This window comes from Schistocerca gregaria, chromosome 1 (assembly GCF_023897955.1).
Source record: "Schistocerca gregaria isolate iqSchGreg1 chromosome 1, iqSchGreg1.2, whole genome shotgun sequence".
Taxonomy (NCBI): Eukaryota; Metazoa; Arthropoda; class Insecta; order Orthoptera; family Acrididae; genus Schistocerca; species Schistocerca gregaria.
The window spans coordinates 376258831-376274630 of NC_064920.1; the positions used below are offsets into that span (position 1 = coordinate 376258831).

A 15800-nucleotide genomic window follows, 5' to 3' on the forward strand; every position below is an offset into this window, starting at 1 on the left:
AAACGGAAGAGGATGTAGATCAAGACGAAATGGGAGATCAGATACTGCGTGAAGAGTTTGACAGAGCACTGAAAGACCTGAGTCGAAACAAGGCGCCCGGAGTAGACAACATTCCATTAGAACTACTGACGGCCTTGGGAGAGCCAGTCATGACAAAACTCTACCAGCTGGTGAGCAAGATGTATGAGACAGGTGAAATATCCTCAGACTTCAAGAAGAATATAATAATTCCAATCCCAAAGAAAGCAGGTGCTGACAGATGTGAAAATTACCGAACTATCAGTTTAATAAGTCACAGCTGCAAAATACTAACGCGATTTCTTTACAGATGAATGGAAAAACTGGTAGATGCGGTCCTTGGGGAGGATCAGTTTGGATTCTGTAGAAATGTTGGAACACGTGAGGCAATACTGACCTTACGACTTATCTTAGAAGAAAGATTAAGAAAAGGGAAACCTACGTTTCTAGCATTTGTAAACTTAGAGAAAACTTTTGACAATGTTGACTGGAATACTCTCTCTCAAATTCTGAAAGTGGCATGGGTAAAATACAGGGAGCGAAAGGCTATTTACAATTTGTACAGAAACCAGATGGCAGTAATAAGAGTCGAGGGGCATGAAAGGGAAGCAGTGGTTGGGAAAGGAGTGAGACAGGGTTGTAGTCTCTCCTCGATGTTATTCAATCTGTATATTGAGCAAGCAGAAAAGGAAACAAAAGAAAAATTTGGAGTAGGTATTAAAATTCATGGAGAAGAAGTAAAAACTTTGAGGTTCACCGATGACATCGTAATTCTTTCAGAGACGGCAAAGGACTTGGAAGAGCAGTTGAACGGAATGGATAGTGTCTTGAAAGGAGGATATAAGATGAACATCAACAAAAGCAAAACGAGGATAATGGAATGTATTCAAATTAAATCAGGTGATGCTGAGAGAATTAGATTAGGAAATGAGACACTTAAAGTAGTAAAGGAGTTTTGCTATTTAGGAAGTAAAATAACTGATGATGGTCGAAGTAGAGAGGATATAAAATGTAGACTGGCAACGGCCAGGAAAGCGTTTCTGAAGAAGAGAAATTTGTTAACATCAAATATAGATTTATGTATCAGGAAGTCGTTTCTGAAAGTATTTGTTTGGAGTGTAGCCATGTATGGAAGTGAAACACGGACGATAACTAGTTTGGACAAGAAGAGAATAGAAGCTTTCGAAATGTGATGCTACAGAAGAATGCTGAAGATAAGGTGGATAGATCATGTAACTAATGAGGAGGTATTGAATAGGATTGGGGAGAAGAGAAGTTTGTGGCACAACTTGACTAGAAGAAGGGATCGGTTGGTAGGACATGTTTCGAGGCATCAAGGGATCACAAATTTAGCATTGGAGGGCAGCGTGGAGGGTAAAAATCGTAGAGGGAATACACTAAGCAGATTCAGAAGGATGTAGGTTGCAGTAGGTACTGGAAGATGAAGAAGCTTGCACAGGATAGAGTAGCATGGAGAGCTGCATCAAACCAGTCTCAGGACTGAAGACAACAACAACAACAAGCCCCTGCAATTCTTTCATGCTGGTGAAAACCATTTCTGAATATCGATTGTTGTTCCAGAGATATTTCACATGGCAGAGTTAAGGGAGACACACATTACAAAAATCATCATTGCATTTACCGTATCCTCACGACATGTATCCTTGACTCATCATTCCTACCATAAACCTCCTTCCATCTCCCCCCCCCCCCCCCCCCCTCCCCAACCCCAACCACTAGTATTTACAAGAGCTTAGTTCTCCTCTTTGCATTTTAATTTTAGAAATGTATCTCTCACCTAATTCAGCTTTCGTGGACAATAGCTGTGTTTCTCTGATAGGCTCATTTCACACTAAACATGGTTCATTCAAAATACTGGTTTGTGTCAATTGTTCAAAGTATAATCTATTAAATGGCTTTCCCATTACACATTTTATTTCTCTATTTGTATCACATTTCCCTTATACTAATCATCTAATTACATATACATGCATTGTTTCATTTCTGTAAATAAAAACATGATAGATATTTCCGTTATTGGATTAGACTACATCATTATTACAGCACTCTTGCCCAAAGGTAATTGCATTTACTTTACTGTCAATCCATTGACTACAACAGCATAAGTTTCTCAAATTTATTAGAGATAGAAAATGTTTACAATTGTTACCATGAGGACTTAAATGCTGACATTTTAATCTACATCACTTTCCATAATTTCAAATTTCTCATCTGTGGTAATCCAAACGTGTGAAAATGGAAGTTCAAAGAATCATCAATGTGCAGGTAAGTCTGTTAGCCTTAACTATTTTTGAGAACACTTTAACTGTGTGACTAATAGACACCACACAGCCTCCTACCTCTGTAAGAGCTGTGCTTACACCTTCTCCTATGGACAGGTATCGTGTGTGTACCTTCTTATCTAATCAATGCAAGTGTCCCATTATCAATCGGTCTTACGCAAAATACAGTTCAGGTTATTCCGTATAGATTCATCTGATCAAGGATTAGACCATCCCTGCACTGGATTCACCTGTCCTTCTCTCCTCCAATACTTACATAAAATTGGGAATGCCCAATCTTAAATCTTTAATAGTATGCACAGCCTCTGAGCCTTATGTTTATAAATCTCAATGACAAAGTTTACCCACAGCATATCGACTAACTGGTTATGTTACCTTACTTCTTCTTTTGTACCTATTACCTGTACTTCTGCTAATGCGATAACTACATATATTCTGTTAAATCATCTTATTATGAGCCTTCTCTCATGTTATTCCTCCTACACTCATTGTACAATTTGTTACTAATAATGTTCATGTACGCTTCTTCAGGAACCCGTCACCTTCCAGTAGATACTGCTTGTGAATGACTGTCCACCAGGGATTTATCCGTTTCTACTAGAGTATAAGATTTACCTTAATTCTTCATTATTAAAGTGCTCACATTCCTCTCACACAAAAAAATACTGTACTGAGCATTTACCTATGTGAAATGAGATCTCCTCTCCCTACCCCCCCCCCCCCCCTTTTCTTCTATATTTTTGCAAATGCTTGCTACATATATTGAGAGGTGGCTGCTCTAGTTCTGTTTAAAATAATTCTAAGTGTGCCCTTAACTTTCATTTAATCTATTCAGTATTTATAAAATAAGACATGTCTACTTAATACTTCTTCATTGCTTGAATTTTACACCTCTTACCATGTTAATAACTATGTTTTTTTTTTTATTTCATTTAGTTAAGTCATTTACTCATTAGTACTCTCTTATCAGAGATAACTACCGTCTTCTTTATTGTTTTGTGCTACACCTCTATCATCAGAGATAATTCGCATCTTTTTTATTATCTTCATTCAGTAATCTGTTAAACAACTGTAGTGCCACTTTGTGGCACTACCTGAAGATGTTAGCATGTCAAGGTATTCTCTGTAGTTACGGATTCCTTTCCTGACTCTTCCCTTTATTTTTGTGATGTGTCTTTTCCATTTCTTTTTGTGATGTGTCTGACATGTAATTTAACATCAAACTTAAAGAAATAATGATGAAATAAAGCTATGGCACCCAATTACTTAATCCAGAACATTGCACCAACTTTCATTAACAGCATTTATCTTAAATGAAAACATCTTTCCATTTTCAGAATGAAATTTTCACTATGCAGACAAATGTGTGCTGATGTTTAATTTCCTGGCAGATTAAAAAACGACTCACAACTCGTCCTCAAAGCTTTACTTTATTGGTTTGGAAGGTAGGAGATGAGTTACTGGCAGAAGTAAAGCTATGAGAACAGATTGTCACTCGTGCTTAGATAGCTCAGCTGGTAGAGCACTTGCCTGCAAAAGACAAAGACCTTGAGTTGGTCCAGCATACAGTTTTAATCCACCTGGAAGTTTCAGATCTTTACATTTCTGTTGCTAGTAATTCTGTTAGCCAACATAGCATAAAGTGCCTGGCTCATTACAAAAATATCTTTCTGTAATCCAACATAAAGTGCATCACACAGTACTAAAAACCCTTTCAAAACACAATATTTATTTCATATTCAGTTCCTGGTAAGTGAATGTGAGATTTAATATGCAGCAATGCATTAGCACCTGTAAGGAACTGGTTTAATATTAGATCTAGGTCCTAACACTGAACCAGCTATTCTGTTTCACACTAGACTTTCTGCTGTGGCCGTTGAACACCCAATAACATTCCTTACATTACATATATACTTAAACTTTGTAACTGCATCCTTTTGCTTTACCAATAAATAAATAAGAAAATAAGCCGAACTTTATCTGAATGAAGTAATTAACATAAATGCAGCTGTGTAACCCTGACCAAGTATCCTATGAAATAATTAAGTTCCTCCAGATCCATCATTGGTTTATAAGAGGCACATCACATTTGCAATGATTCATGATGTCCTCTAGATGAAATCTGTAAATCTCCACCCACTTCTGAGCCATGAATACATGTTATGCCTTTACCTTAAACCCATCTGCACATATGGCAAACCAGACCATGCACAGTGGGATGTTCTACATTTAAAAACTTAAAAAACATTTTCATTTTCAAGAACATCTTTCGTCAGCCTGAGTGGTTAGAAAGTGGAACATGTTATTCAGTAGAATCAACATGTTACACCATACTAAACACTGAGTCACATGAGGATACTGTGAAAGGAACTCATTGACAAGTTGGCTGAACAGGCAAATACACAAAAGAAACTTGATATTGGAGTACTGGGTGTGGATCTACAATTATAACTGAGGCACAAAAATTTGAAACCATGGGATGCCCAACAACAAAACAGAGTGATCAAGAGTACCACTAAGAAATGGAATACTTTTCTCCCAACTTCTAGGAAGAAAGCAATCATACTGTGGTTATCACATATTGGCCACATGATATAGACCTATGAGTTCCTCTTACAGCAAGAGTGTGCACACAACTGCAGTTATGATGGTGTTTTAATGGTAACTCATACTCTCACCAGGTCTAGTCTTGTGGCTAATCTATGATGAACCATAAATCTGACCACTTCTCTACCCCTGATACCTGCGGATGATGAATAGTCAGTAAAAAAGTCATACAGTTCATAAGGGAAGGTGGATATTACACAAAATTTAATGCACCTCAGCTTCACAGCTTGGATGGAGGGCCTCCAGTTATGACGTGATGAGCCCCAAAGAGTTTCCAGCTGCAATCCACCCACTCTCCTTCATATACTACTACAAACATTATTGATTTTTTAAAACTATTTAAGCTTGGTAACCCATTTAGCTCCTACTGGTATTCATCTTCCCACCACATTTTAGAAAAATGATTGTGATCACTTTTTTTTTTTACTGCATCCTCCACTATAGCATGAGTGTGAGGTGGGAACATTACAGCTTTTTGACCAATAAGGTGCAGTGCTTGTATTGCTTCTTCACCAGCATCCATTATTTTTCTTCTTTTATAACTCTCACTAACCTTCGACTTTTTCTAGTTACCTGGGCTTTAAAAATAACTTCCTGTGGAAACAGGAACTGCTAACCAACTTGTTTAGTCTGTTTAAACCCATAACCATGATTATCATCACCCTTATTATTGTAATCATAATCTGGACCACACACCTGCAGAGGTCATATCCAAGTGTATCGCAGCACTTCAGAGTGTAACTCACAACAAAATAAAATAGGCTGTATCTTGCAGTGAAGTTTTCCTGGCCACCCCTGGCCAGCACAACTGCATCCACAACCTGCCCTCCATCATCTCCACACTGCAGAAGAGGTGAGCATCTTCATGCAAATCTTGGACTACATTTTTGTGATATGCTAATTTTTAAGTTCACACACAAACTGTTTGACTCCTACAACCTAAATTGCAGGGAAGGCCATATTTAATAATTTTTGGAGTAGGACTGAAAGTAATACATCATTAAAAGCCCCAGAAATATATGCAATAGTAGTGACAGAACTTGGTATTTGTTATTAATCATTTGCATTTTATTTGATAAATTGTAGTGGATGTCAGGTGTTTCTTTACCATTAATGAACTAAATTCCTGTGTTCAAATGTTTTATGAATGCAACAGTATACTGCAGTTGGCATCAATGGATTTTGTCATGTGGATTAGCATTACGTTTTGCAATTAGAAGGATGATTTGAATAATTCAATCAGGAATCAACTATTCTTTTATTCATATGGTGTTATAAATGTTGCTTCTTTCATTCACATGGCAATACAAATGTCGAATAAAAACATTTGTTTTGCTGTAGGCATATTAGATATTTAGGTATCATCAGCTAATGAATGGGAGAGGAATGGCCAACGTCACAAATACTTTATGTAATTCTGTATTTGGAATGGATACCTTTTTCATCTAAAACACAAAACTTTATTTTTATTGTCATGTGCTTCCATTAGAGTAAGCTCTCTCATAGTACATCCAAAACATAGTTAGTAGCTTTTCATTTATAACAACAGACTAGCAAACGGAGGGCATACATCTACTTCAAAGCAGGTGCCTAAACCCCCCCCCCCCTCCACACACACACACACACACACACACACACACACACACACAGGGCATACATCTACTTCAAAGCAGGTGCCTAAAGCCCCCCCCCCCTCCACACACACACACACACACACACACACACACACACACACACACACACTCGCGCTCATCTGCTTTTCACCATGTACATTCTGTTGCTGAGGATTACTCTATTATGTGCTCACCAGTATTCACGTAACCCCCAAGCAACTCATTGAATTAATGCAAACTACTAAAACTACTGCTGGTACTATCAAACCCTGACTTGGTTCCCATCTGTTCTGATTCATATAACACCCCCACCCCCCCTCAATCTATGTCAGACAAATGTGCATGTGATACAGTATAATAAAATGTTGGACAAATGAGCCCTTCTGGTTCATGTATGTCTCCAGGATAACAGAGTTCATTACAAACATACATGTTTAATAACAGATGAATATCAAAATGTAGGCAATTTCATCATTAAACATCCCCAAAGTAGAAATTGTCTGTGACAGTGATTAATGGCCGAGGCGAAAATGCCAAGAGAAGTTCAGTAGAAGAAGAGTAAATAATAAAAAAGGAAATAATCAAGGCAGGCCAGGAAGCCACAGGTATAGCGAAAGCAGAGGCAAAGAAGCTACCAGTAACTCAGTAAATAGTCAAGCGTATGGATAGAAGAGGAAGGTGTAAGGATATCAAGGCTGAAGTAGGAAAGTAGTTTACATTGCTTAGGAATGAAATTAATAATAAGCTCAACAATGTAAACTGGAAAGAAGGAGAGATACATGTAAATATCAATAATTTAGCCGCAGCATGTACGGAACTCTGGCAACTGATCATAAAAAACTAATCTCGAAACAGACCGAGTCACTTTTATATATTTCTGGTCACTAGTTTAAAACCAAAATGTGATGAGTTGACAGTATGAGCAGTATTGGTGTAGTATTTTGCCATATTGGGCACTAGCCAGCTGTGCAAAAAAACACAAGTGTTCATTATGAACAGTTGTCTGGTGTCCAATATAGAGTACTACTACATCAGTGCAGCCATCTCATCACATTCTGGTTTGAAGCTAGTTTATTCAAAACCAGTAACTAGAAATCAATTAAAAAGCAACTAAGACTGTTGCAAGATTAGGTTTACATGTAAAGACATTAAGATAGACACAAGTATACAAAAAAGTTGATACAATACTCATTAAGATGAAAAATAATTTCAGAGGAGTGAAGTGTGCCTTTAACCTATGAATTACAGGTTGAAAATTTCTATTAAAAGCAGAAAAACAGGCAAATGGATGGAAAGAGTACACTGAGGGTCTGTACAAAGGAGAGAATTTGCACTGAAGTGTGACAGAATAGGAGCAGGAAGTTGACATGGAAGAAATATGAGATCCAGTGATACAGTTAGAGCTCAACAGAAGACTGAAAGATCTTGGCCTAAGCAACTCAACAAGACTTGATGGTAGACTTTGTGTCACTGAAATATGTTGGAAATGTAGGAACTAGAAGGTTATTTGACTTGATGTAAAAATTGTTGGAAACCAGTGGCCTGTCATCAGTCTTACAGAAAAGCTTTATCATCAAATTAGCCTACCAAAGAAGGCTCAAGCAGATAAATGTGAAAACTATGGGTAGTTAGTCTGACAAGTGACACTGGCAAATTGCTTACCAAAATCTACACTCTGCACAGCACTGTGAGGTGTATGGCAGAGTTTAATACACACAAGAATAGAAAGAAACATTGCAGATGCATTGGACAACGATCAGTTCTATTTCAGGAAGGAAAACTAGACCAGAGACGTAATTCTGAAGTTGACCTCAATAATTGAAGGCAGACTGAGGAAAAATCAGGACACTTTTCTAGCATGTGTAGGCCTCGAGAAAGCCTTCAACAATGTAAAGTGGAATAAGATGTTCACAATACTCTGTAGGTTGGGGCTAAAATACATGGCACAGACAAGTAAGCTACATAACCATTAAAATGGTCAAGAAAAACAATTTCATATTCAGAATGGCGTAAGGCATGACTACAGCTTATTACTGTAGCTCTGTTGTTCAACTATTTCATTCAAGAATCCATGAAGCAAGTGAGAGAAAATTTTGAGATATCAGCACTAAGATCAAAGATTATATGGCACAACTTATGGCTTAGAGAGAAACAAAGCAATGGTGAAAGTGGCAAAGTGTAATAAAAAGGAGCATAATGATTTGCATAACTTCTAAATTAGGAATGACGACAATGAGAGAAATGACAGAGTTCCTGTGTACAGGAAATGAGCTCACACAGGATGGTTGCTGCAAGGAAGATATCAGAATTATATCGGAGCATGTGCAGAGTCTTTTCAAAAACTGGACATATTTGAAATTTAGTGCTCTTGAAGAATGTTAAAAGCTGAATGGAAAAATAAAGTATGAAATCACTAATTACTAAGACGAACAGGTGCAGAAAGAAGTCTATGGAAGATCCTTACCAGATGAAGGGACTGATTAGTGGAATGTCTGCAATGGCACCAAGGAATAGCTGATACAATGTTTGAGGGAACAGTACGAGGGAAAACAGTTGTGACAAAGTCTGGAATATGATACATACATTATTGAGGATGTTGGTTACATAGAGATGGAAAGATTATCACAAAACAGGTAAGGATCGAGAACATCTTCACGCTGTTCAAAAGACTGATGGTTTAGAGTCTGGAAAATGAATGTATGTGACGTATAAGTGGAAGAAATTTGTGAATAGTGTAACTTTAGTTTTGGTATTATGAGGTAACTTGTTTGCAAGTGTGTATCTACAGAAGGGCATTACATAAAATGTAAAAATACTCATTGCACATTGTAAATAATTATATGTCTGCCAGTGTGAATTTTTAAGTTTTTAATTGCATTTTATCGTAAAGATTCATTTACATTTTGTTGTTCTACCAAGCTGTGATATTTAATACAAATACATGTACTGTGTGCTGATAAGATAAAGAGCGGATATGTGTGTGAGGAAAACACATTTGAAATTTGTGGAATCCTGCTGATTTCCACTCTAGTCACTCGGTTAAATTAAACATCATCTGATGTCATATGGCACTGAATTTAACGTGGAAGGCAGATCAAAAATTATCTTCATTATTATAAACTGGGTTAGAACTGGCAATACCATTGCCATCATGTCTCACTCACTACAATACCATCAGTAGGAAACCACAGACACATTATGTGTGTGTGTGTGAAGAGACCAGACAGCGAGGTCATCGGTCTGATCGGATTAGGGAAGGAATTCGGCCGTGCTCTTTCAGAGGAACCATCCCGGCATTTGCCTGGAGCGATTTAGGGAAATCGCAGAAAACCTAAATCACGATGGCCGGACGCGGGATTGAACCGTCGTCCTCCCGAATGCGAGTCCAGTGTGGGCACATTCTCATTACGTCCTTACACTGCACCCACTGATTTCTGTCAGTTCTACACATCGAAAAGCTCCACAAATGGTGTACAAGTTCAGATGTGTTTAGGAGAAACATTCAGTATTTTTGGGCTGGTACAAATTTCATTACGTAGACCGGAACATGTTTTTTTACACATTTATAAAAATTACATTGATAAATAATGTGCAAAATACATTATTGCTATGTTTTAAGTTATTTATTACGTAAATGAATTGCACAATGACGGACTATATGTTATTTACTGACTCAAAACTAGATGATACTTAATTCTCACGTAATCATGATTACGTAGTACTCAGTTCGTGGGTGAGTGTTAACACTGAAATGGATTTTATGACCACTTTCACTTGTTTTCAATTATTGTCCCGTTGTCTGCTCTGATAACAATTAAGACGTAAAGGTTCGCGATTTATGCCATCCATGGTGCTCATTATTGTGGAATGCTATGCAAATCCGAGCGAGGAAAGTATTTCTGCTAACATTTTATTTCATCTGTTGCCGGGCACCTTGTAACCAAGACATCACTCTGTCGATTCCTTCACCTGTTATTGAACTCGTTTCAACAACTGTTATGTCTTGTGTTATTTCTTTTTTCAGCCGATTTAATTGCAAAATAAGTAACGCCTCGTTCCTCATCTGTCTGTATGAAGCATCCATTTTCGATAGAACAAGTAACACCTACAAAAGAAAACGGACCGAATTTAGAAACATGGGTTTTTATCTCTTGTGAATTGTTTAAACTCTCCATTGCAATTACCTTCGTATGTTTCAGACATGGTTCTGCAAGAATAGAGTACAACAACACACCAGCTGCTGAAATTTGACATAAATTACTCGCATCAACTACATAAATAATTTTCTTCACTCCCTGGTAATAATTCCTCCACATTGGTGCCATTATTCCCCCGATTTCTCTTATTGTTATTTCTTTTTGGCTCGATAATTTGATTGAGACGATGTTTAGTCCCACTGTAGGGACTGTACTCGAAGTCACATTAATTTCTTCTTTGTTTTGCAACCGCTTAAGTAATAACGTTTTTCCAGCACCAGTGGGACCGAGGCAGATATACATTTTACAACCCGTTCAGTTTCCTAACGATCGCAACGTAACACCTGTTACTGTTACCATGGAAACAAGTACTCTACACAATCAATTACTGACTTCAAACGTTGTCTCAGGCCGTCGACATTTGGAGCGACTGAAAGAAACGCAACGGGCACGCGATCTTACTCAGCAACTGGTAACCAACTGGCTGGCAACGCATTTCCGCAGACAGCGCAACACCGAGATGAGTTGAGATAGTTACCGGGTGCAAGCGTGGAGCAGATGGAGAACTGTAATTCACTGTATTGCATCCCGAATATCGATTGTCGATTACAGGTTCAAGCTTAGAGAAATTAGGATGACCACACTCGATTGAAAATGCTAAGAAAATTCTAGATTCATCCGTGCATCCAAAGAAAGCAACTGCAGGCTAGATGTAGCAGACAAGGAGCCGGAAATAGATTCGAAATTCATAGCTTTTTAAATGGTTCAAATGGCTCTGAGCACTATGGGACTTAACATCTATGGTCATCAGTCCCCTAGAACTTAGAACTACTTAAACCTAACTAACCTAAGGACATCACACAACACCCAGCCATCACGAGGCAGAGAAAATCCCTGACCCCGCCGCGAATCGAACCCGGGAACCCGTGCGTGGGAAGCGAGAACGCTAACGCACGACACGAGATGCGGGTATAGCTTTTTATAGAACGATTAAACAGTCCTATAGTGATTTGCACAGCTGATGGATAAATGCTACAGACTTCTTCACGTAGAAGGGACCTCCGGACACGGAGTCGGAGGGTATTTGGTCTACGCATGGTTGACGGCAGAGAGCGGGCAAACAAATCCGCGTTGCCGAACTGTGCAGTCATCAACAATCAGGTTAATGTGCCTACTGTACATCGTATCTATGAGAGGGTCTAAAAAGTTTTAAAACCCATTTCAATCAATCTTACGTCACATTTAGACGACATTGCGTCCACCGCAGCTGTAACCCACATTCTAGAAGTGGTCACATGAGTGATTTGTAAGCAGTCTCCTTTATAGACTGATTTTACTTCCCCAGTACTCTACCAATAAACAGAAGTCTACCATCTGCTTTACACATGACTGAATCTATGTGATCGCTCCATTTCATGTCCTTAAAACGTGTTACATCCAGTATTTGTACGATTTTGCTGGTTCCAACAATAACTCATTGGTATTATAGTCATAGGATATTATGATTTTTGTTTTGTGAAGCGCAAAATTTTACATTTCTAAACATTTAGAGCAAGTTGCCAATCTCTGCACCACTCTGAAATCTTATCAAGATCTGACAGAACATTTATGCGGCTTCTTTCAGATTGTCCTTCACTATAGATAGCTGCATCATCTGCAAAAAGCCTGATTTTACTATTAACATTGTCCACATGGTCATTAACATGCGACATGAACAGCAAGGGTCCCAACACGCTTCCCCAGGGCACACCTGAAGTTACTTCAACTTCTGACGATTACTCTCCACCCACAATAACATGCTGTGTTCTCCCTACAAAAAAGTCCTCGTCCAGACACAGATTTCAATTGACACCCCCATGAAATGAAAGAGGAAGCCGCCAAGTAGAATTTTGCACAGAGCACAACTTAATCATGAAAGAAGGTTGTATACGTGGAAGAACCCTGGAGATACTAAAAGGTATCAAATAGGTTATATAATGGTAAGACAGAGATTTAGGAACCAGGTTTTAAGTTGTAAGACATTTCCAGGGGCAGATGTGGACTCGGACCACAACCTATTGGTTATGACCTGTAGATTAAAACTGAAGAAACTGCAAAAATGTGGGAAATTAAGGAGATGGGACCTGGATAAACTGAAAGAACCAGAGGTTGTACAGAGTTTCAGGGAGAGCATAAGGGAACAATTGACAGGAAAAGGGGAAAGAAATACAGTAGAAGAAGAATGGGTAGCTCTGAGGGATGAAGTAGTGAAGGCAGCAGAGGATAAAGTAGGTAAAAAGATGAGGGCTGCTAGAAATCCTTGGGTAACAGAAGAAATATTGAATTTAATTGATGAAAGGAGAAAATTTAAAAATGCAGTAAATGAAGCAGGCAAAAAGGAATACAAACGTCTCAAAAATGAGATCGACAGGAAGTGAAAAATGGCTAAACAGGGATGGCTAGAAAACAAATGTAAGGATGTAGAAGCTTATCTCACTAGGGGTAAGATAGATACTGCCTACAGGAAAATTAAAGAGACCTTTGGAGAGAAGAGAACCACGTGTATGAATATCAAGAGCTCAGATGACAAGCCAGTTCTAAGCAAAGAAGGGAAGGCGGAAAGGTGGAAGGAGTATATAGAAGGTTTATACAAGGGTGATGTACTTGAGGACAATATTATGGAAATGGAAGAGGATGTAGATGAAGACGAAATGGGAGATACGATATTGCGTGATGAGTTTGACAGAGCACTGAAAGACCTGAGTCGAAACAAGGCGCCCGGAGTAGACAACATTCCATTAGAACTACTGACGGCCTTGGGAGAGCCAGTCATGACAAAACTCTACCAGCTGGTGAGCAAGATGTATGAGACAGGCGAAATACCCTCAGACTTCAAGAAGAATATAATAATTCCAATCCCAAAGAAAGCAGGTGCTGACAGATGTGAAAATTACCGAACTATCAGTTTAATAAGTCACAGCTGCAAAATACTAACGCGAATTCTTTACAGACGAATGGAAAAACTGGTAGATGCGGACCTCAGGGAGGGTCAGTTTGGATTCCGTCGAAATGTTGGAACACGTGAGGCAATACTGACCTTACGGCTTATCTTAGAAGAAAGATTAAGAAAAGGCAAACCTACGTTTCTAGCATTTGTAGACTTAGAGAAAGCTTTTGACAACGTTGACTGGAATACTCTTTTTCAAATTCTAAAGGTGGCAGGGGTAAAATACAGGGAGCGACAGGCTATTTACAATTTGTACAGAAACCAGATGGCAGTAATAAGAGTCGAGGGGCATGAAAGGGAAGCAGTGGTTGGGAAAGGATGGAGAAAGGGTTGTGGCCTCTCCCCGATGTTATTCAATCTGTATATTGAGCAAGCAGAAAAGGAAACAAAAGAAAAATTTGGAGTAGGTATTAAAATTCATGGAGAAGAAGTAAAAACTTTGAGGTTCACCGATGACATCGTAATTCTTTCAGAGACGGCAAAGGACTTGGAAGAGCAGTTGAACGGAATGGATAGTGTCTTGAAAGGAGGATATAAGATGAACATCAACAAAAGCAAAACGAGGATAATGGAATGTATTCAAATTAAATCAGGTGATGCTGAGAGAATTAGATTAGGAAATGAGACACTTAAAGTAGTAAAGGAGTTTTGCTATTTAGGAAGTAAAATAACTGATGATGGTCGAAGTAGAGAGGATATAAAATGTAGACTGGCAACGGCCAGGAAAGCGTTTCTGAAGAAGAGAAATTTGTTAACATCGAATATAGATTTATGTATCAGGAAGTCGTTTCTGAAAGTATTTGTTTGGAGTGTAGCCATGTATGGAAGTGAAACATGGACGATAACTAGTTTGGACAAGAAGAGAATAGAAGCTTTTGAAATGTGATGCTACAGAAGAATGCTGAAGATAAGGTGGATAGATCACGTAACTAATGAGGAGGTATTGAATAGGATTGGAGAGAAGAGAAGTTTGTGGCACAACTTGACTAGAAGAAGGGATCGGTTGGTAGGACATGTTTCGAGGCATCAAGGGATCACAAATTTAGCATTGGCGGGCAGCGTGGAGGGTAAAAATCGTAGAGGGAATACACTAAGCAGATTCAGAAGGATGTAGGTTGCAGTAGGTACTGGAAGATGAAGCAGCTTGCACAGGATAGAGTAGCATGGAGAGCTGCATCAAACCAGTCTCAGGACTGAAGACAACAACAACAACAACAACCCCCATATGGTAGTACTTTTGATAATAAGCATACGTGTCAAATGCTTTTCGGAAATCAAGAAATACTGTCTCTATCTGATTGCGTTGATACAAAGCTTTCAGTATGTCATATGAGAAAAGTCCGAATTGGGTTTTAAATGATCAATGTTTACAAAGCCCATGCTGTTGGCATTGAGGAGGTAATTCTGTTCAAGATACCTCATTATGTTTGAGCTCAATATGTTCTAAGATTCTGCAAGAAATACCAAGGATATTGGACGGTGGTTTTGTGGATCACTTCTGCTACCATTCTTGTAGACAGGTGTGACCTGTAACTGATGATGGTCGAAGTAGAGAGGATATAAAATGTAGACTGGCAACGGCCAGGAAAGCGTTTCTGAAGAAGAGAAATTTGTTAACATCGAATATAGATTTATGTATCAGGAAGTCGTTTCTGAAAGTATTTGTTTGGAGTGTAGCCATGTATGGAAGTGAAACATGGACGATAACTAGTTTGGACAAGAAGGGAATAGAAGCTTTTGAAATGTGATGCTACAGAAGAATGCTGAAGATAAGGTGCATAGATCACGTAACTAATGAGGAGGTATTGAATAGGATTGGAGAGAAGAGAAGTTTGTGGCACAACTTGACTAGAAGAAGGGATCGGTTGGTAGGACATGTTTTGAGGCATCAAGGGATCACAAATTTAGCGTTGGAGGGCAGCGTGGAGCGTAAAAATCGTAGAGGGAGACCGAGAGATGAGTACACTAAGCAGATTCAGAAGGATGTAGGTTGCAGTAGGTACTGGTAGATGAAGCAGCTTGCACAGGATAGAGTAGCATGGAGAGCTGCATCAAACCAGTCTCAGGACTGAAGACA

General features: G+C 38.7%; 1 protein-coding gene across 1 annotated transcript; it reads right to left on the reverse strand.

Annotated features, from left to right (window-relative positions):
* Positions 1-10155: 10155 nt before the first annotated feature.
* On the reverse strand, positions 10156-11191 carry LOC126338238 (ADP-ribosylation factor-like protein 16). The gene is made up of 2 exons (XM_050001540.1): positions 10726-11191; positions 10156-10646 (listed from the first exon to the last, which is right to left on the reverse strand). Exons 1-2 carry the CDS (start codon positions 11038-11040, stop codon positions 10452-10454), a joined length of 510 nt encoding a protein of 169 aa, XP_049857497.1. The 5' UTR covers positions 11041-11191; the 3' UTR covers positions 10156-10451.
* Between the last annotated feature and the right edge of the window lie 4609 nt (positions 11192-15800).